The sequence below is a fragment of the Ctenocephalides felis genome, unplaced genomic scaffold, assembly GCF_003426905.1.
Source record: "Ctenocephalides felis isolate EL2017-DRISC unplaced genomic scaffold, ASM342690v1 CF-g0.4_SCAFFOLD_03573, whole genome shotgun sequence".
Taxonomy (NCBI): Eukaryota; Metazoa; Arthropoda; class Insecta; order Siphonaptera; family Pulicidae; genus Ctenocephalides; species Ctenocephalides felis.
Window position 1 is genome coordinate 19519440 of NW_020539727.1, and position 22379 is coordinate 19541818.

The window sequence follows — 22379 nt, forward strand, 5'->3', positions numbered from 1 at the left end:
ACTTTATTTGTTTGTAGATATTAAAATAAATATAAATAATATAATCTTAATTTAGCTAATATATATATATATATATATATATATATATTAGATTTTTATATTAAATATATAGCTTTGTAATTAGCTTTTCTATATTTTATATAATATATAATAAAATACATACATACATATATATATATATATATATATATATAGTGAATAATTATATGAAATTATATTAATGTTATTATTAATTAGCATAATATGAAAAACCTTATGAAAATTATAAAAAAAATATAAAATTTGTGAAAAATCAACCAAATATTTCAATTTTTGAACAGAAGGAAAGGAGATGTTTTTTTACAGGACACCCAGACAGGAAATTAACCAAGTACAAGTCATTTTATTTATATAAAATCAATTGATATATGTATATATCAATATATACTTTTATAAATCCAATTCCCATACAAACTGAGACATCTAGTATATATATAATCATGTATAAATCAATATATACATTTATATATCCAATTCCCATACAAACCGAGCCAGCTAGTATATATATAATCATGTATAAATCAATATATACATTTATATATCCAATTCCCATACAAACTAAGGCAGTTAGTATATATATAACCATGTGTAAATCAATATATACATTTATATATCCAATTCCCATACAAACTAAGGCAGTTAGTATATATATAACCATGTATAAATCGATATATACATTTATACATCCAATTCCCATACAAACCGAGACAGATAGTATATATATAATCATGTATAAATCAATATATACATTTATATATCCAATTCCCATACAATATGGGACAGCTAGTATATATATAATTATGTATAAATCAATATATAAATGTATATATCCATTTTTCTAATATGCTGACCCCATATATAAATGCCTAGTAGTGTATAAATCAATATATAAATGTATATATCCATTTCTCTAATATGCTGACCCCATATATAAATGCCTAGTAGTGTATAAATCAATATATAAATGTATATATCCATTTTTCTAATATGCTGACCCCATATATAAATGCCTAGTAGTGTATAAATCAATATATAAATGTATAAATCCATTTTTCTAATATGCTGACCCCATATATAAATGCCTAGTAGTGTATAAATCAATATATAAATGTATATATCCTTTTTTTTAATATACAGATCCCATATATAAATGCCAAATCGTGTATAAATCAATATATAAATGTATAAATTCATTTTTCTAATATACAGATCCCATATATAAATGGCAAATCGTGTATAAATCGATATATAAATGTATATATCCATTTTTCTAATATACTGACCCCATATATAAATGCCTAGTAGTGTATAAGTCGATATATACATTTATATATCCAATTCCCATACAATCTGGGACAGCTAGTATATATATATGAGTCGTTGAGAACTGTCAAACGTTTGCCGACGGTGGCGCCATCTAACACAGAACCACATGAACCCGGTAGTCACTACGTAGTTCCTCACGATTTGGGAACAATTTAACATAGAGGCGCTGCATGCAATCTCTTTAGAAATGTAGGAATCTTAGTGGATTCCAATTGGATTCTTTTATACGCTATTAGATATACAAATTCAAAATCGTTTTATTCAAAACTTTTCTATCGGAATGTATATATTTGTTTTAAAGGAAATGTTCTAAATTTTATCTAGTTTCACCCCATCTAACTAATAAAAGGTAGGTTCATATGAAATTTTTGAGTTATTTGACAAAAACTAAAAATGTCCCGAATTTTCTATTTGTTGCTAAAGAATGAAAAATCTATTTATGGTCCCGGATTAGGAAAACTATCAATACATATTTTTTTATCTTTTTATTTATTTATTTATTTATTTATATATTATTTTCAAAACTCAGTCAGACAGGGGTATCTGGTATGAGAGATTATGAAACAATTTTCTTATTTTATATATACATATCATTTGGCTATTTCATTATACTGCAATATAATATTTATTATAATTAAAATATCTATTCAATCTTCAATTTCCTTATAATATTTTTTTATTTTTCTTTTATACATACATTTATATATACTAATTTCTTCTATAAAGAGTCCATATATAAATTTATAATTTTGTATAAATCAATATATATTTATATATATATATATATATATATATATATATATATATATATATTTATATATATATACGGTTTTCTTATAGAAAGTGTTTATATTTAAATGTATAAACATGTATAAATCAATGTTTACATTTATATATACTAAAATCTTTTATACCAAGATTATATATAAATTTATAAAGGTGTATAAATCAATATATACGTTTATATATACTAATTTATAATCGTGTATAAATCAATATATACACTTATATATACTAATTTCTTCTATAAAGAGTCCATATATAAATTTATAATCGTGTGTAAATTAATATATACATTTATATATACTCATTTTTCATAACACAAGTGCATATATAAATTTATAATCATGTATAAATCAATATATATATATCTATATATACTAATTTCCCTTATAAAGAGTCCAGATATAAATTTATAATCGTGTATAAATCAATGTATACATTTATATATACTAATTTCTCTTATAAAGAGTTCATATATAAATTTCTACATGTGAATAAATTAATATATACATTTTTATATACTAATTTCTCATATAACTAGTTCATATATAAATTTATAAACGTGTATAAATCAATATATACATTTATATATACTAACTTCTCTTATACCAAGTTTATATATAACGTGTATAAATCAATATATACATTTATAAATACTAATTTCTCCTATACAGAGTTCATATATAAATTTATAATCGTGTATAATTCAATATATACATTTATATATACTAATTTCTCCTGTGAAGAGTCCATATATAAATTTATAAACGTGTATAAATCAATATGTACATTTATATATTCTAATTTCTCCTATAAAGAGTCCAAATATAAATTTATAAACGTGTATAAATCAATATATGCATTTATATATACTAATTTCTCCTATAAAGAGTCCAAATATAAATTTATAAACTTGTATAAATCAATATATACATTTATAAACACTAATTTTTCTTATACCAAGTTTATATATAAATTTCTACATGTGTATTCTTATATATATACATTCATATATACAAATTTCAATTACCCTGGGTTCAATTTAAATTTCAAAAATCGCGCCCACCAACCGGCGCTAACTTCACTACCGTTATCTAGTAGCAATCGCCTGAACTACGTCACCAACTGTCAATTTGAAACGAACTGACATTTCAGCTTCTGTATTTTATTTAATTGCATTTTATTTTTCGACATTAATTGTGCAGCATTTAAACAAGCAACATGGCCAGGAACTTAGAAGCCACCAACAGATTTAGCAGACAACTGGAAAATGGTAAGTCTATTGTAATATTTAACTTTTGTGTAAGGATGCTCCAAGCTTTTGGCATTTGCAGAAGGTGCACGTTCTGGCAAAGCCTTCTTGACCCCTAAAAAAATCACAGGGGCTTTATCTGAGGTGCAGAATACACTCAATAAGAAGTTTACACCCTTGAAACCAAATCTGCTGAACAGCCCTAAAGTACCACTAACAAAGGTCATAAAAACAGAACCTAAGGAAACCCTGTCACCTGTTTATGATGAAGTCTACCATGAAGTACCCTTTATAGGTAGTAAATGATACATGTTAAATTTGATTTTTAGTTTATTTTGATAACCTATGTTGTTTTATCCAGATGATTACATCGACTTGTACCCTGGCGGTCTCGCAAAGTTAACAGAAAAGCTGGTGGAAAGTCTTGATTATCGACCACCTACACCAGAACCAGAATGTGGTGACGATTCAGGTTTTGATTTTGTTGACGATTTGCCTGTGGATGATTTACCTGGTGCCTTTGATGATTTAGATGATCATCCTGATTTCGAGCCGATGTATATTGGAGATTTTAGTTTTTAAGTGCTTTTATTGAAATGTTTTATTTTTATTTTTAATATAAAACTATGTGTACTTTGAAAATGTTTTATATATAAGTTATTTTAATATATTGTGTAAAATCTGTAAAACGTAATACAAGACGTAATTACTAATATGTGACTTTGTTTTAATATAAATATTTAATATAAATAAATGTTAATATTGATTTATACACATTTATAAATATATATATCCACTTGTGTTGTGAGAAATGAGTATATATAAATTTATATATTGATTTATACATAATTATAAATTAATATATGTACACTTTATATGAAAAAACTATATATATATATATATATATATATATATATAAATGTATATATTGATTTATACAAATGTATATATATATATATATTATATATATATATACATTTGTATAAATCAATATATACAATCAATCTATATAATATATATATATATATATATATATATATAAGAGAAGTTAGTATATATAAATGTATATATTGATTTATAAACGTTTATAAATTTATATATGAACTTGTTATATGAGAAATTAGTACATATAAATGTATATAATGATTTATATACGTTTATAAATTTACATATAAACTTTTAAGATAAGAAATTAGTATATATAATTGTATATATTGATTTATACAAATTAATAAATTTATATATAAACTTGGGATAAGAGAAATTAGTATATATAAATGTATATATTGATTTATAAGAACTTGGTATAAGAAAAATTAGCATATATACTTTTATATATATATATATATATATATATATATAGATTTACACACATTTATAAATATATATATATATATATATATATATATAAACCTGGTATAAAAGAAATTAGTATATATAAATGTATATATTATATTATTATTATATATAAATTTATATGAGAAGTTAGTATATATTGTTTTATATGTTATATATAAACTATGTATGTATATAGCGATTTATACACGTTATATATAAACTTGGTATAAAAGAAATTAGTTATTATATAAATGTATATATGGATTTATACACATTTATAATTTTATATATATAAACTTGGTATAAGAGAAATTAGTATTTATAAATGTATATATTGATTTATACATGTTTATACATTTATATATATGAACTTGGTATAAGAAAAATTAGTATATATAAATGTATAAATCAATTTATACACGTTTATAAATTTATATATAAACTTAGTATAAGAGAAAATTAGTATATATATATATTTATATATATTTATATATATATATATATATATATATATACATTGATTTATACACATTTATAAATTTATATATAAACTTGGTACAATAGAAATTAGTATATATAAATGTATATATTGATTTATACACATAAATTATTGTTCTAATCTTTCTAAACATGAATTAACATTTAAGTAATTTATTATTAATATTTTATGTAACTTGTTTATACTGATAGAAGAAAAATTAGTATATATAAATGTATATATCGATTTATACACGTTTATAAATTTATATATAAACTTAGTATAAAAGAAAATTAGTATATATATATTTATATATATATATATATAAATATATATATATATATATATATATATATATATATATATATTGATTTATACACATTTATAAATTTATATATAAACTTGGTACAAGAGAAATTAGTATATATAAGTGTAAATATTGGTTTATACATGTTTATAAATTTATATATAAACTCTTTATATAAGGAAACAGTATATTTAATGTATATATTGATTTATACACATAAATTATTGTTCCAATCTTTCTAAACATGGATTAACATTGAAGTAATTCATTATTAATAATATAAGCAATTTATATTTATTAAAAAATAATTCTTGTACATGTAGATAACAATAATAATAAAATACATATATAAAATATTTATATAAATTAATTTCAAACTTTCCGCTCTATTTCAATTACAAATTCTCACTACTGAGAGCGCGACGATCAAACGTCAAAACTTTAACCTCAAAAAAGCATGTCTTATATTGTGTAATAATGTTAAAGTAATATATATTTAATATAAAATATTAATAATGTATTAATTTAAATTGTTTATATAATAATATAGATGTGAATAAAATGGCTATAGTGTTACGTTTGGGAATGCTGAGGTAATAAAATATTTATATCATATTTAATATATATTAACAAAGTCTAATAGTTGTACATAATATTAATAAAAATCATGAATTTATTAAAGAAAATATGATAAAATTCATACGTTTTGGCTTGGGATTGTAGCCTTTATTTAGTGGAACTACATTTAATTTAAAAACTAATATATGTAACCATAAAGTTTGAACAATTGCAAGTAAAAAGTACTTACATTTTGTATATATATATATATATATATATATATATATGTATGTATATATAATTGTTGTTTACAGGATTGGACAAAGTCCGAGGAAAGTTTGTGCATTCCAAACGTTTTTCACAGGACCCACTTCGTATAAACGTAGAAAAACATCAGAAGAAAGAGTAAGGATAATTTATAATCTATATATTGTCTATTGTTATCTTTGTATCGATTAGTAATATAAGATCTTAGAACCAGATAACTTCTAGATATACTTTCTTCAATTATATATTATTTGTATATTTTTTCTACAATTTAGTGATAAATTTGAGTTTGATGATTTATTTCGTTATTGATCAGTGAGCAGTCTATCATATCTTCTTAGTATATTTCTAATAGTTGTTTGACGACATTTTGGATTGGGTTGTCCTGCTGTTTTTTCATACTTCTGTTTAAAGACAATTTGTCTGTAGATTTTGCTGGAGTCTTCTTGAGTAAATCAATCATGGAATACTACTTAAAGTCGTCCAAGTCTTTTTAATTTGTATACATAAATATTAAGCTGCATTATCTATTCTTTTCTGTAATTAAAATTTAATTGTATTTGCAGTTTTAAAAATATTCAATATTTATAAATTTATATTTGAACTATTATATATACAGTATTTATTATTCTTAATAATGATAATTTGGTTATATATACATATATATATATATATATATATATATATATATGTATATATTTTAGAAATCTCCAAAATTAATAGAATATTCACCGAAATCTAAATTAAAGAAAGATGGGCCAACAATAGACATATGGAGAAATATGACAATAAATGATTTAGCAAAAAGCATGGGCAAAGATTTAGAACAAGTTCAGGTAAACAGCTCTTTATATATATATATATATATATATATATATATATATATATACTGTATAATTTTAAATTAAATCTTAAACACACTTATCAATAAAAAAAACATGTAATTCTTGAAGAGTTTATACTAAAATCTATATGTTTTGCCTATAATCCTAGTCTTTAAATTTACCAAATCAATTGCTTAGACTGTGCTTTAATATATATTGGTGAAACTAGCCAAAATTTAATAAACTATTTCAAAAATATTGAACAAGATACAACTATGTTTGCTCTGAAACAATTTAAAACTTTTTTAACCAGACTATTCTTTATTCTGAAGAATAAATTTCTTATTTTGAAGAATGACGTTTTGCAGAAGGTTTTTTCATTCAATTACATAAAAATAGACCGGGATTTGCACCTTGTGTCCTGGGTTTTTCTAAAAGCAGTATTTGTACCGGATTTAGATCTTTTGTCCCGGATTCTGCATATTTTCGAAATATGGAGAAAACCCCAAAATCCAGAAACGCAAAAATTTAAAAAAAGCCAAAAATCTAGAATACCAAAGAATATAGAAACCCAACATCTAAAAAATTCGAAAATCCAGAAAATAACAGAAAAATTCAAGAAAACGCAAAAATCTGCAGAAACGCAGAAATGTCAACAATCCAGGAAACTAAAAATTCAGAAACTCAAAAAATCCATGAGCCTAAATATCCGAAGACCTAAAAATTCAGAAACTTTAAAATCCAAAAACTAAAAAATCAAGAAACTCAAAAATCCAGAAACTTAAAAATTCAGAAACTTAAAAATCCAGAAACCTAAAAATCCCGAAATGTAAAAATCCAGAAACTCAAAAACTCAGAAACGCAAAAAATTAGAAACCTAAAAATCCAGAAACCTAAAGATCCAAAAACCTAAAAATCTAGAAACCTAAAAATCCAGAAACCTAATAATCCAGAAAATCAAAAAGTCCAGAAACTCAAAAATTCAGAAATCTAGAAACTTGAAAATACAGAAACCGAAAAATCCAGAACCTTCAAAAATTCAGAAACTCAAAAATCCAGAAACTCAAGAAATCCAGAAACCTAAATCCAGAAACTCTAAAATCCAGAAACTTTAAAATCAAGAAACTCAAAAATCCAGAAACATAAAAATCGAGAAACTTCAAAAATCCAGGAACAAAACCCAAAATCTCTAAAAATCCAGAAACCTAAAAATGCAAAATCCTAAAATCCAGAAACTTTAAAAATCTAGAAACTAAAGATCCAGAAACTCAAAAATTCAGAAATCCAGAAACTTGAAAATCCAGAAAAACAGAAACTCCAAAACCCAGACACCTAAAAACCCAGAAACTCAAAAATGCAGAAAGACAAAAATACAGAAACCAAAAAATCCAGACACGTCAAAATCCAAAAACTCCAAAATCCAGAAAATTTCAAAATCCAGGAACTTCAAAATCCAGAAACTCTAAAATCCAGAAACCTAAAAATCCAGAAACTTTGAAAATCTAGAAACCTAAAAATACAGAAACTTAAAAATATAGAAACTCAAAAATACAGAAACTCAGAAATACAGAAACTCAAAAAGTCCAGAAACTTAAAAAATCCAGAAACATCAAAATCAAGGAACTTCAGAAACTCCAGAAACTCAAAATCAAGAAACTCAAAAATCCAAAAACTCAATAATCCAGAAACTTTAAAATCCAAAAACCAGAAATATATATTTTTTAAAATGCTATAAAGAAACTACTAAATATTTTGTAAATTAAAATAAGCAAAATAATTTAAAAATTAAGCAAAAACCAAAGAACTATATATTTTAAGAACGAAATTAAAAAAAAAACATTATGTATTATAAATGTATATATGTATATATATATATATATATATATATATATATATATATATATTAGGGTGGTCCTTAAAATAGTCATTTTTGAATTTCCTTGCTCCCAGGGACTCAAATGGTTTCAAATAGATAAAAAAACAATTCTCTGAAAGTTTTAGCTCTTAATATTATCGTTTAGATAGAGCGCAATTCAATCAAAGTTTTGTATGGAAATAGCATAGAAAAATTTTCAAAAATTTAAAAAATGTTTTTTAGATGTAATTTAGCGAACAAATGAATGAATAAAACTCATTCATTTGTCGCTAAGTTATACCTAAAACATTTTTTTTAAATTTTCAAAAATTTTTCCATGCTCTTCTCATACAAACTTTGATTGAATTGCGCTCTATCTAAACGTTAATATTAAGAGCTAAAACTTTCAGACAATTGTTTTTTATCTATTTGGAACCATTTGAGCCCCTGGGAGCAAGGAAATTCGAAAATGACCATTTTAAGGACCACCCTAATATATATATATATATATATATATATAATATGTATATATTATTATCTGATGGAGGATCCAGAATATTTAGAAGATAATTTATTTAATGAATCGAATTTTTAATCATTTTAAATGCCCTTAAAATATTTCAGGAAATAGGTTTATACGTCGAAGGCTTACAAGACATACATAAGAATTTTAGGCTTGACAATCCAAAAATCACAAAAGAAATTGTTTCTAAAGCTGGTTTCAAATCTAGAATTGTGCCGGTGCCCCAGACGAGCACACACACTGAAGAAAAAGTAAGCAGGACACCAACCATCATAGTAATTTATTCTATATACTTTTATATTGTGATGCTGAATGGGATGTTTCACTCGATGATGCATTCCAATATCGACAACTAGGTAACTTTTTGTGGTGCATTTTTTATTTAGGTACGTGATGTCTTCCCAAGACCTCCTTTAGCACCAGACGATCCTTTGTTAAAACCTCGTCCTCCTGTTGTGACTGTAATGGGACACGTCGACCATGGTAAAACAAGTCTTCTGGATGCTTTGAGAGGCACCAGTGTTGCTGCAGGTGAAGCTGGTGGCATCACTCAACACATTGGAGCCTTTACAGGTAAAAAAAACAACAGACAATTATTTTATTGACTCCCAAGTAAGAATTCACTAGTGGTGTATGGCATCGTGCCTTAAGGCAAATTGCTGGTACTTCCCGAACCGTAATGAAATATTCGAAAAATTTTAAACGTTTTCAAATATATTATTACAAATACTGTAACTTTCATTATTTTTGCTATCTTGTTATATCTGAATTTTATGGCGGGCCGCACGTAATTTATATATATATACTAGCTGACCCGGCGAACGTTCAGCCACAGGAAATATTTTTAGAAAATCATTAGTAAAAGAAATGACTAACTAATTCTGAATGTATAAATATGTGGTATATAAATAAAAGGGGCAGCTAACACAAATTACATTGATAATTTACCCACTACAAAGCTAAAATACTAACATACATATTTGAATTAGCTTATTGCATAGCGAAACGAGTGAGATTTCAATAACTCTGAAAAAAAAAATCAGTTTTCTCTCAAAAACAGTTTTATTTTCAGATTATAATATTAAATTTCTAATTTTTTTGCTAGAATTGCTCTTTCTGCAAGACATTCAAAAACTATGTACTTCTAATGCACATCGGGAAATATATGTACGGTAGGATAAGCCTGCAAATCAGATGGTTTTATCGGAGGTAACCATTTCGTTGCCAATATCTAAGAATTGTTTTTAAAATATTGCAGCGAATAGAACGGATAAATTTAAACTTTTTTATAAGCTCAGAAAAATCTTCATCAAATTTCTATTAAAAACATTCACAAAAAAGGCGATAATAGTTAATCGATAATTGATCCATTACCGAGCTAAATAAAAAATGACTACTAAAATGATTATTATAAAATAATGAAAATTTGGAGTTGTATGTAGTTTTCTAATCCGCATTAGGAAAATTAAAATAAAGAATAAAATTTAAAAATAAAATTACGTTCGTACAACCCACGATAAAAATAAATTGCTTTTTCTTTTAATAAAACTGAAGGCTTTTTCATAAACTCAAAAGTCTGAACTAAAATTAAGTCAAAAGATTTGTTGACTGAGCGCGGAAATAATGTAATTGCAACAAAATTAAAAATTGCCACAAGAATCACATCTAAAAACTGGCATTTTGTAGCATTTTTTCTGAATGAATGAATTATTATCCAGCGACTTTTCTTTTGTGGACCTGGGTAATTGTTTGCACCCATACGTACTTCCAAAAATATAATTTATCATAATTTGATTTGGGTTTTTTTTTCAAAAGCAAAAATTTCTTAGGGTTGACATGAGATTTATAAAAAAAATGCGATATTTACTGACAAAATACATTTTCTAAATTTGTATTATTTTGCATGGTAAATGGCGAAGAAAACATTTACATGGGAGCAGCTGTTTTGTTAGCTTTGAGTATTTGGAATCACAATAAAAATTTGTTCACATTTTCATTTTCTAAAAATGAAATGTGAAACACAAGATAGTGCAAAAGATATTATTCTTTATTACCAAAATGACGAAAGTACTACAATTGTTTTTTCATATCCAAAAATAAAGATTTAAAGCTTCTCAATTTTTCTTACAATATTGTTAAGCTAATATTTAAATTAATATTTATTTTATTAGGAAATGCTATTTCTGCGAACAAGAGTTTTTACCAGTATTTGACTGATATCAAAATTAGCCTTTACAACTGTATTTGATATAATATCTAGAAAAATAATCTGTAGTCGAGAGATGCTTGGCGGGCTTAGACTGTGCTTAGCCTGGATAATTTTATCAATTTTCAATCCAAAATTACAAAAATTCTTTATGGAAAATAAAAAAAGATGTAATAATTTTTTATCCACACACACACACACATCCATTTAGTTTCTGAGGTATGCCCCTTATATTAGGTTGTCAAATATCTCCCTTCCGCCTTTTTGCTATTGGTTTATAATACAAAAAGGCGGAAGGGAGATATTTGACAACCTAATAAATGTTCAGAAACGTTCAAAACGTCGAGAAATGCAAACATTTTCATTTTCGATTTTCGGCCCATTACTAGAACTACCCTACGGAAAGTTAATAATTTGTTCTCTGTCCTTTACCCAGTGGCTCTGGACCACAAAGACCCTTCATCGAAGGAACTGGAGTGCGTCACCTTCCTGGACACGCCAGGACATGCGGCTTTCGGGGCTATGCGTGCAAGAGGCGCGAACGTGACGGATTTAATCGTCCTGGTGGTTGCAGCCGATGATAGTGTTATGGCACAGACGAAGGAGGTCATTGCTTTGGCTAAAGAAGCTGATGGTATGGTATGGACAGATGATGACTAGTAGGGAATGCAATACCGGTATACCGAATTACCGGTAAACCGCCCGATTTTTCGGCGGTATTTTTACCGTTATTTACCCCAAAAATACGGGTATTTTCGGTATATTTACATAAGCGCTATTTGATACATAATGCACTAAAGTTTAATTATCTCGGAACAAATTTATCTTTAAATTCCATAATCGCATAAACAGCTATACCTTCAAGTGATTCTATATGATAAACAAATGTCAAATATTATCTCAACTCGTCATTAAACTGAATATTTATTGCTTTCCAAAGGGCTTCATATCGTGTTACAATAAATAGAATTGGACTGATAGATAATGATATTGTAAAAATGTAACGGTTTTTTAAGTGATATTTGCGCCAAAATATTTTATATCATACAGATTACCCCTGCGTAATCTTTATTTTTTTCTAACTTTATACATAATAATTATGATAATTACGAAATATTTTTGCTTCTTATTACAATTATAAAATATTATTTTTCGAAAACGTTTCGAAGTTTGAAAATACTACAGAAGCATCACAATGTGATAAATAATAATACTCAACAATTATAGTAACTTATTATTTATCTCGACAAAATATCGGATCTTAAATTAGTGTAGAATTTTTTTTTTAAATATTGGAGATTATGCTGATTTAACACATCGGACAATACAGTTTATTATAATAATCTAATATGATCTTTTATGAGTTTTTGGTCTTTCCTACTCATAAGTTTGTTTTTGGTGAAAAGTATTCAATATACTCGATAGCGATAATGAATTAATTAAATTGCATATACTTTTGTTAAATTATTATTTAAAAAAAATAAACTTATTGTTTTATTTTATTGTTTTTATTGTTTAGTTAAATATAGTTGTAGTTGTATATACATTTTTTTTATATTTGTACTAGTAACTTTCAATTTTGTTTGCGTTTGTTTAAGATAATAAAAATACCGGTAATTTACCGGTATTCCGGTTTTAAAAGGAAAAATTGCCGAAATACCGGTATTGAAATTTTCCATCGGTATTGCATTCCCTAATGACTAGTATTTTTTTTTTTAATTTCAATAATTATTACAACTTTTAAATAATTAACATCTAGTAATATTGATAAATAATAAAAATAGTAAAATGGATCTGAGATTATAAGAAGTTTACTGGACAATATGTAATTTTATTTTTGTTTTTCAGTTCCTCTGATAGTTGCCATCAATAAGATTGATAAGCCGAATGCTGATGTTGTGAGTAATAAATTGATTTTGTTTTTAGTCTAAGCAACCAACGTAGAATCAATTTGAGCTCTATTGCTATTATATAAAGTTCATATTAAATCACAAGCACTCACTGTATACTCCTCCTAAACGATTATTCGGATTTTGATAAATCTTTCTGAAGTTTGTTAGGAAATTTTCTAGTATGTATGTGATTATAAAACACTGGGATGTATGTGCAATATTGTAGAAATAAATGGAAAAAAATGCAGAAAACGACATGTCATTGTTCGCATTGAAAACAAATGAAAACTATCATCTGCCAAAAATTTCAGTTTACTTATGAACCTAGACAATGTTAGAATATGTATAATAAATTTATGATTATGAATAAGAAAAATGAAATGTCACATTATTATTATTATATGTTGGCAGATTGAATGATACACATATGAACAGGATATGACAAATTAATTCACTTAAAATATGAAATTAAGTATTAATTAGGACCAGTTCTATCTTTAGGTAGGCCGACCTTAGGACGCGTCCATTAATTATATTTATATTTATACTAGATGACCAGACAGACGTTGTCCTGTACCCATGTCCATAATTTTTTAATTTAATACTAATATTTACCGTTTACTTAAAAATAATAATTATTGTTTTTTAAATTACTCTTCACGCCAAAATGCATATACATTTATAATATGAGCGATGTTAAATGTAGAACTGCTTTAAATAAAATGATGAATCTCAATTCCCACACTAATATTGGAAATTGAAGTATTTTAAACGGTATAACATAACCATAACCATAACCATATCATAACACTGGTACTTCATGTTGGATTAAATTAATTTAATTGTTTATTATTTATGATATCCAAAATTGCATCTTAAACTTCTCCTAATCGATATCGTGAGGGCCGAATTGTATGTATTAATCTTTACTTTCCCATTTGTTGTTATAAAGTGATTTTTTTTCGAATTTTAAAAATATTGTGAAAAGATTAGTAAAAGATGCAAAGAAATTATATATTGAAAAAAAAAACTATATTGAAAATTTAATATCCGAATCTTGTGTTGGCGCCCCCTAAGGCGTGCGCTCGTATTTTTCGCAAGTGTCGCATTAAAGGTAGAACCGGCCCTGATTAATTTCATAATTTCATATTTTAAGTGAATTAATTTTTCATATCCTGTTCATATGTGTATCATTCAATCTGCCATACGTATACTGTATCTTATATTATTTTAATTTCTGGCACATCTCATCTGTTTTTTAGCAATAATAATGTAGACATTTCATTTTTCTTATTCATCATAAATTTATTATACATATTCTAATATTGTCTAGGCTCATAAATAAATTGAAATTTTTGGCAGATGATAGTTTTCATTTGTTTTCAATGCAAACAATGACATGTTGTTTTTTGCTATTTTTTTCATTTATTTCTATAATATTGCACATACATCCCAGGACTTCATAATCACATATATCTTATAAAATTTTCTTAACAAACTTCAGAAAGATTTATCAAATCCGCATAATCGTTTAGAAGGACTATACAGTGGGTGCTTGTAATTTAATATGAACTTTATATAATAGCAATAAAACTCAAATTGATTCTACGCTTTAGTTAGAAAACATTTGTATGTAAAAAAAGGCTGTTTTTAGGTTCTTCCTGGCAATTATTCGATTTTTTCTCGGCGTAAGAACCATCCTTGGACATCAACGAGCATTTTAAAAAAAGAATTGGCCAAATCGGTCTAGTCGTTTTTGAGTTATGCGCTTACCAACACATTTTGCGATTCATTTTTATATATAAGATTTATATTTATATTTTTATTTATATTTATATTTATAGGCAAAAAATCACGAAAAATCTCGCGGAGGAGGAAAGTGTCTAGTAAGATATCACGTTTGTTTACTTCTCATCTGAACTTTTGAATGAAATCCAAACATTTTCAAAAAAAAAAAAAAAAAAATTGTACGATTTTTTTCGTAAATTCGAAAAATTCGTGTAAAAAATTTTACGTAACTAAAAAGCAGTGCAAATTATTTTCACTTTTAAACTTGAGTGTAAGATTAGCCTATTTCCAAAATTTCATGCAAATTGGAGCACAGTAATAAAGTTCAGAGGTTTCACCCTTTTTTCCTCATCATCTACTGCTGTAGTCTTAGCAACCAATATGTCATTATTTTGTTTTAGGAGCGTGTCAAGAGAGACCTGCTAGCCCACGGTGTAAATTTAGAAGGCATGGGCGGCGAAGTACAATGGGTTCCAATTTCTGCAACCAAAGGAACCGGTCTTGATGAACTTGTCGAAGCCCTCAGTGTTCAGGCACAAATCATGGGCCTGAAATCCGATTACACAGGACCTGTCGAAGGATGGGTGATCGAAACTCGAACCGACGAACACAAAGGGTAATACCAAACTTAATAATTAAACTAAAATTTAATTTTTTTACCAATGTGTCCTTTATCTTTAGGAAATTGGCGACAGCTCTGGTGACCAGAGGAACTCTTAGGCGTGGTAATATTTTAGTTTCCGGGTTGACAAGTTGTCGTGTTCGGGCTTTGTATGATCACCATGGTGATCAGGTGACGCACATTCCTGCAGGCCCCGGAATTCCGGTGGAAGTCGCTGGTTGGCGAGATTTGCCTAAGGCTGGTGATCAGATGATCGAAGTCGAATCGGAGGTAAGAAGGAACTAGTGGTGTATGGCATCGTGCCTTAAGGCAAATTGCTGGAACTTCCCCTACCGTAACGAAATATTCGAGAAATTTTAAACGTGGTATTGCAAATACTGTAAATCTCATTATTTTTGCTATCTTTTGTTATATCTGAGTAAAGCAAATGTAAATCACAAAATCAAACTATCTCCAGAACATTAACAATCGTCATTTCATTACGAATTCAATTTTAAAAAAATGTTTAGTTGCCTAATTTATACAAAATTGAAACAGTGCTCGCTATAGTCACAGTCTAAACGCATTTGCAAATAATTCTGTGCGACATTTTCACTTATACTGTGCTTAACTTGGCTGCATTTTCACATTTCTCAATAGTTTTCACAAAATTGGAAAACTGCTCCAGTTTATAAGCAGTCTAAACGCACTTGGGTAAACATTTGTACCAGAGCGGCGCTTAGACTGTGCTTAGCCTGGGTAATTTTTTGAATTTTTAATCCAAAATTACAAAAATATTCTATGGAAAATAAAAAAAGATGTAATAATTTTTTATTCTCAAAAGCAATTGTTTTGTCAATACAAGCAGAAAGTTTTTTAGATCATTCAAATCGGACGCTTAGTTCACTCAGAAACTGCCGTTTTTTGCACATTTAGCTCTGTATCTCCGAAATGGCGGAACCTGCCTTTGCCAAAAACTAATCACATCTTCTCCCAATCATTACAAATTGAATGTTTTTTAGATCATTCAAATTCGATACACCGTTTTTTCACAAACTCGATTTCTATTTTCTGCACTCTTTGCTCCATATCTCCTTAACGGCTGGACCTGCCTTTGCCAAAAACTAATCAGCACATCTCCCTATCAATAGGGATCGAATGTTTTTTAAACCATTCAAATCGGTTGATTCGTGCGCCCGAAAACGTGGACGAAAAAAAACACACACACATCCATTTTTTCTGAGGTATGCCAAAATGTTCAGAAACCTTCAAAACGTCGAGAAATGCAAAAAATTTCATTTTCGATTTTTGGTCCATTACTATAACTACCCTACGGGAAGTTAAAAAAGTCAATAGTAAAAAGTTTGATGGGATTTTTATATTTTTTTATTTCTAAAATCTTTATATTTACTTCACTAGAATCTTATCATATCTTCATTTGGAATATATTCTTGAATTGGCATTTTATCAATACATCAATTCATGTAATGTAATTAATTTAAATGGATTTGAAATGAATTGACTTACATTGACGCACACAGAGATTCAAATAAGATTTATTATAGGAAAATAAGATAAAGTGATAGTACTGCATTTTTCTGATGACACATACACACAAATTTCATTCGTGAAAAAATCAACTTTCAGAAAATAATTTTTATTTCCATCTGTGTAATAAATATTTTCGAATTAATCACAAATCAAACTCAATAAACAAATTATAAAATAAATCAAGTTATTAAATGTAATCGTATTATTGTTATTGACGGTAATTTACCGCTGTTTATATCCATATAAACTGATTCTAAAATTCATCACATTTTCGATGATAAATGTATTTATGATTTATAATTTGACCAATTAAATGTGATTGACGATAATACTCGTGTAAAACCCTGACAATTTGCAATTTAAAAAAATAATTTGCAATTTTTACTTAATATCATATTTGAAAGCAAAAATCTGATATCATTACATCGCAATATCACAGTATCCCTATGGTTGCGAGACCAAAGCTCGTACCCTAGCGCCACGGATCTAACTTTGCCAAATCTTAACATAAATAAACCGGTTTTTTTTTGTACAAAAACTCTTGAAGAAACTAAACATATAAAAAACCAACTAAAGTAATTTTTTGTTAATAGTTGGATATTAGAAAACAAAACCAGTAGAAGTCATTTCTAATCGTGAAATTTTTCAACATTCTTTTGATTTTTGATGTTATTGCAGCAATCTAAAGGTTCTTTTTTAACTCGACATCATATTTAAAAGTAAAAATCAGACACACACTCATCAATTTTTTCTGAGGTATGTCCCTTAAAATGTTCAGAAACCTTCAAAACGTCGAGAAAAAATGTTTATTTTTGATTTTCGGCCCATTACTATAATTACCCTACGGGAAGTTAATAACGAAATTGGACCAGCTTTTTTTTTACCAAGGACTATTATAAATTACCTAAACTATTTTTGGCGTTTTCAGAAAATGGCTTCGTCTGTGCTTCATTATAGAGAGAATATTGTGCAGCAAACTGTGATACAACAAAGTCAAAGTATTATTGAGGCGAAGGCCAAGGCTCACGAAGAGGTACCACCATTTTTTTTATTATTTATTTATTCATTTGATATAATTCGTACATACTGTATTTCAGTCAGACAATTGTTCTGGTATGAGAGATCACAGCAATTATAAAATAATAAATCTAAATTTTATGTAACAGACTTACATTAAGACATCTATATATTTTTTTTATTATTGACCATATTATATATATATATAATATATATATATATATATATTGTATTGAAATTGTTTTAGTTTTAAATTTATAAAAAAGTATTCCTATAAAAAGTCAAGTGTAAAACAGGCCTTACAATCCTAAAGCCGCCATCACACTCTACCGGCGCCATGTAAAGTCATAATCAACCGTCCATATACAAAATGTCAAGTGTTGATACGGCCTTATGCTAAGGCGTGTAACACACTATGCAATTTTAGAAAAAAACTAGTGGGGTGGGTGGCATCGTGCCTTAAGGCAAATTGCTGGAACTTTCCGTACCGTAACGAAATGTTCGAGGAATATTGAATGTTTTCAAATAGATAATTATAAATATAGTAACATTGTCTAATATTTATAAGAATTATATAAACTGAATTGCAAAGTTGAAATTATTTGTTTAAGTTATATTAGAACTTTAGTCAGAATAAAAATAAAGTCTGAATTATTTTCGATATACAAAAAAAACTAAAAAAAAAAAAAAATCAAAATCAATTATTTTGTTAACACAAGCAGAAAGTTCTTTGAATCAATTGAATCGGGCGCTTAGTTCTCTCAAAAACTGCCATTTTTTGTACATTTAGCTCTGTATCTCCGAAATGGCTGGGCCTGCCTTTGCCAAAAGCTAATAAACGCTTCTCCCAATCATTACTAATTGAATGTTTTTTAGATCATTCAAATCGGATGCTCCGTTCTCTCAAAAACTCGATTTCTATTTTCTGCACTCTTTGCTCCTTATCTCCGTAACTGCTGGACCTGCCTTTGCCAAAAACTAATCATCACATCTCCTTATCAAAAGGAATCGAATGTTTTTTAAACCATTCAAATCGGTTGATCCGTACGCCCGAAAACGTGGGCGAAAATTTGTATCCATACATACATACACACACACACACACACGCATCCATTTTTTCTGAAGTATGCCAAAATGTTCAGAAACCTTCAAAACGTCGAGAAATGTAAAAATTTTCAATTCCGATTTTCGGCCCATTACAATAACTTACCCTACTAGAAGTTAAAAATATTTTAAAAGGTGTACATATATACTAGCTGGTCCGGCAAACGTTGTTTAGTCACAAAAATATTTCTAGAACACTTTATATATAGTATAGTATATATAAGTATTTATAGTACATATGAAACATTTTAGAAAAGAAAATTACTAAATGGGAACAATTTATCAAGAAAATGAGCAAAACTACATTTATTTATTAAATAATTTATAACTTTTAAAATATTTGTAATATTTAAAAGGTGTCTTTGGGAAATTTGTGAAAAATCAAATAATAAACAGCATTGTCTAACAATACAAGATAATTTTCACTTATTACTATTATATACACATATATACACAGAACGCTTGCGCACATACATGCGTACTTATACTTAATTGTAATTAATATTTTTACAGAACAGAAGTAATATAGTGTTTAAAGTAAGGAATTTTATCTCATTTGTTTCATTTATTTCTTATGTAATTTTTTAATTTAATTTTGAAATTGTTTTGGTTTATCATTGTCTTTAGTTCGTCCGGTAGTTTATTGTAAATGTAAAGGTTGCTTGTACTTTTCAGAGGACTTGCAAGTCCTTTACTCATTTTACAGTACACTACATTTATTTTTTTCCCCAGGTTTACAAAGCAGAAAGAGAAGCCCGACGCAAAAAAGGGTTCTTCAAAAATCGCCGAACCGGCCCTAGGCCCAAAGAGTACGTCGACGACAAAAGTGGCCCCCCAAGTGTCTCTATTATCATCAAAGGGGACGTCCATGGATCAGTAGAGGCTATTTTAGATGTCCTGGACACTTATCACCATGAAGACGATTGTATTTTGGATTTGGTTCATTATGGAGTCGGAGATGTTACTGAGAATGATGTCGTTGCTGCCAAGACTTTCAATTCTGTTATTTATGCTTTTAATGTTAAAGTTAAGGAGCACCTTAACATACCGGGGAATGTTAAAGTGAAGCATTTCGATATAATTTATAGGTAAATAGAAAATGTATTAGAGTTCATCGTAATTTTGGTTTTATAGATATCTCATGTGTTCTCGCGAATTTAAAGAAACTTTGCTTTTTATTATTATATTCCAAGCTTTTCCCATAGGCTTTGTTTCGATTATAAACTCTAAAACCTTGCAAAGTTTTATCAGAATCTTTGTTGAAGCCAGTAGCAGCTTGTAATTTTGTTTTTTTCAATTTCCAGGTTAGTCGATGATCTCAAAGAAGAAATATCTAACAAACTGCCATTAAAACCTGTCGAAGAGATTATTGGAGAGGCAACAGTTCTGCAGACATTTGCAATAAACGAAGGCAAGCACAAAGTTACAGTAATGGGTTGCAGATGCACGCAAGGTAAAGATAATAATAAATAATTCGTCAAAACTAATTGCCATCGAATGTAAAGTTTCTACGCGGTTTTGAAATAATTTCTCACCTTTTGCACAACCTCTGGATTAGATTAAATATTTTAAGACTAAAAGTGGCCGAATCGGTGCAGCCGTTTTCGAGATTCAGCTAATCTTACATAATTTTGAGCTCCATATATATATATATATATATATATATATATATATATATATATAGATAGATATATATATATACATACTAGATATATATATATACATACTATATATATATATATATAATATATATATATATATATATATATGTATATATACATATATATATATATATATATATATATATATATATATATTTTAATTACAATTATCTATTTCCCAGGTTCATTAAAGAAAAGTTCACTGTATCGTCTGGAACGAGACGGTGAAGTAATCCATCAGGGTAAATTAGTGTCCATGAGACACGTCAAGACAGAGGTGGACACCATAAAAAAGGACATTGAGTGCGGTTTGAGGTTCGAAGACCAGAGTATTGAAATTAAGCAAGGTGATCGTGTAGTATGCTATAAGGTTAATCATGTACCACAATTCACTGAATGGAATCCAGGGTTTTAGTAGAATAACTATTAGTATTATAATTAGGAGATAAATTTGTAAATTAATAAAATGATTTTTATTAACAAACGGAAATGATTTCAATGAAAATTCGCCTAGATATACCTAAAATATTATAGGCTTATGGGTAGTGGTTTAATTATATAAATTTATTGAAGTTTGCAAGGTGCTTTTAAGGCATACACAGTATTAGTTTGTTTAGCAAATAAATACTTTGCATTATTTTATATCATTATAACACCCTACAGCAACTCTACATATTTATAAATTAATTTATTGATTTCTACGTCTATTATTTAGGCATATCGAAAAGTTTATGCATTTTGCCTTAAGGCAAAAAGCCTAAGAAATCTAATAAACCAAGAATTTTAAAAGTTACATTTCAAATTTAAAAATGCCGCCAACTATTTATCAACTGTCACCTATCTTTTTGCCAACTTCACACCAGTTCTGCGTCCATTTGGCTGTCAAGTTGACAGTTGACCACAAGAAGCTGCGCTTTGCATTTTTAATAATGATTAACCAAACAAAAATAATTATGCATTAAATTTATAAAACATTTGTCAAAAATGTAATGAATATGTTACTTGTAAA

General features: G+C 27.2%; 2 protein-coding genes across 3 annotated transcripts; both read left to right on the plus strand.

Annotated features, from left to right (window-relative positions):
• Positions 1 to 3281: 3281 nt before the first annotated feature.
• Positions 3282 to 4096, plus strand: LOC113389361. Its single transcript, XM_026626413.1, has 3 exons — positions 3282 to 3421; positions 3483 to 3695; positions 3762 to 4096. Exons 1-3 carry the CDS (start codon positions 3370 to 3372, stop codon positions 3980 to 3982), a joined length of 486 nt encoding a protein of 161 aa, XP_026482198.1. The 5' UTR covers positions 3282 to 3369; the 3' UTR covers positions 3983 to 4096.
• A 1896-nt stretch (positions 4097 to 5992) lies between these two features.
• LOC113389155 (translation initiation factor IF-2, mitochondrial-like) lies at positions 5993 to 21809 on the plus strand. 2 transcript variants are annotated; one of them, XM_026626208.1, is made up of 13 exons: positions 5993 to 6116; positions 6396 to 6486; positions 7053 to 7184; positions 9652 to 9825; positions 9937 to 10123; positions 12193 to 12390; positions 13605 to 13654; positions 15838 to 16052; positions 16118 to 16328; positions 18517 to 18621; positions 20442 to 20797; positions 21014 to 21162; positions 21553 to 21809. In XM_026626208.1, exons 1-13 carry the CDS (start codon positions 6085 to 6087, stop codon positions 21783 to 21785), a joined length of 2133 nt encoding a protein of 710 aa, XP_026481993.1. In that variant the 5' UTR covers positions 5993 to 6084; the 3' UTR covers positions 21786 to 21809. The 2 variants fall into 2 exon arrangements, with proteins under 2 accessions (XP_026481993.1, XP_026481994.1); XM_026626209.1 differs by having other exon boundaries at positions 9652 to 9801.
• The last annotated feature ends 570 nt before the right edge of the window (positions 21810 to 22379 follow it).

What these genes read in the sequence shown, in the direction of transcription:
- LOC113389361 (XM_026626413.1), top strand. Translation starts at nt 3,370, where the DNA reads ATGGCCAGGAACTTAGAAGCCACCAACAGATTTAGCAGACAACTGGAA. An exon ending in TAGCAGACAACTGGAAAATG is followed by an intron (nt 3,422 to 3,482) that starts GTAAGTCTATTG and finishes TGGCATTTGCAG; the next exon opens with AAGGTGCACGTTCTGGCAAA. An exon ending in CCATGAAGTACCCTTTATAG is followed by an intron (nt 3,696 to 3,761) that starts GTAGTAAATGAT and finishes TGTTTTATCCAG; the next exon opens with ATGATTACATCGACTTGTAC.
- LOC113389155 (XM_026626208.1), top strand. Translation starts at nt 6,085, where the DNA reads ATGGCTATAGTGTTACGTTTGGGAATGCTGAG. An exon ending in ATAAGCCGAATGCTGATGTT is followed by an intron (nt 13,655 to 15,837) that starts GTGAGTAATAAA and finishes ATTTTGTTTTAG; the next exon opens with GAGCGTGTCAAGAGAGACCT. An exon ending in AGGCCAAGGCTCACGAAGAG is followed by an intron (nt 18,622 to 20,441) that starts GTACCACCATTT and finishes TTTTTTCCCCAG; the next exon opens with GTTTACAAAGCAGAAAGAGA.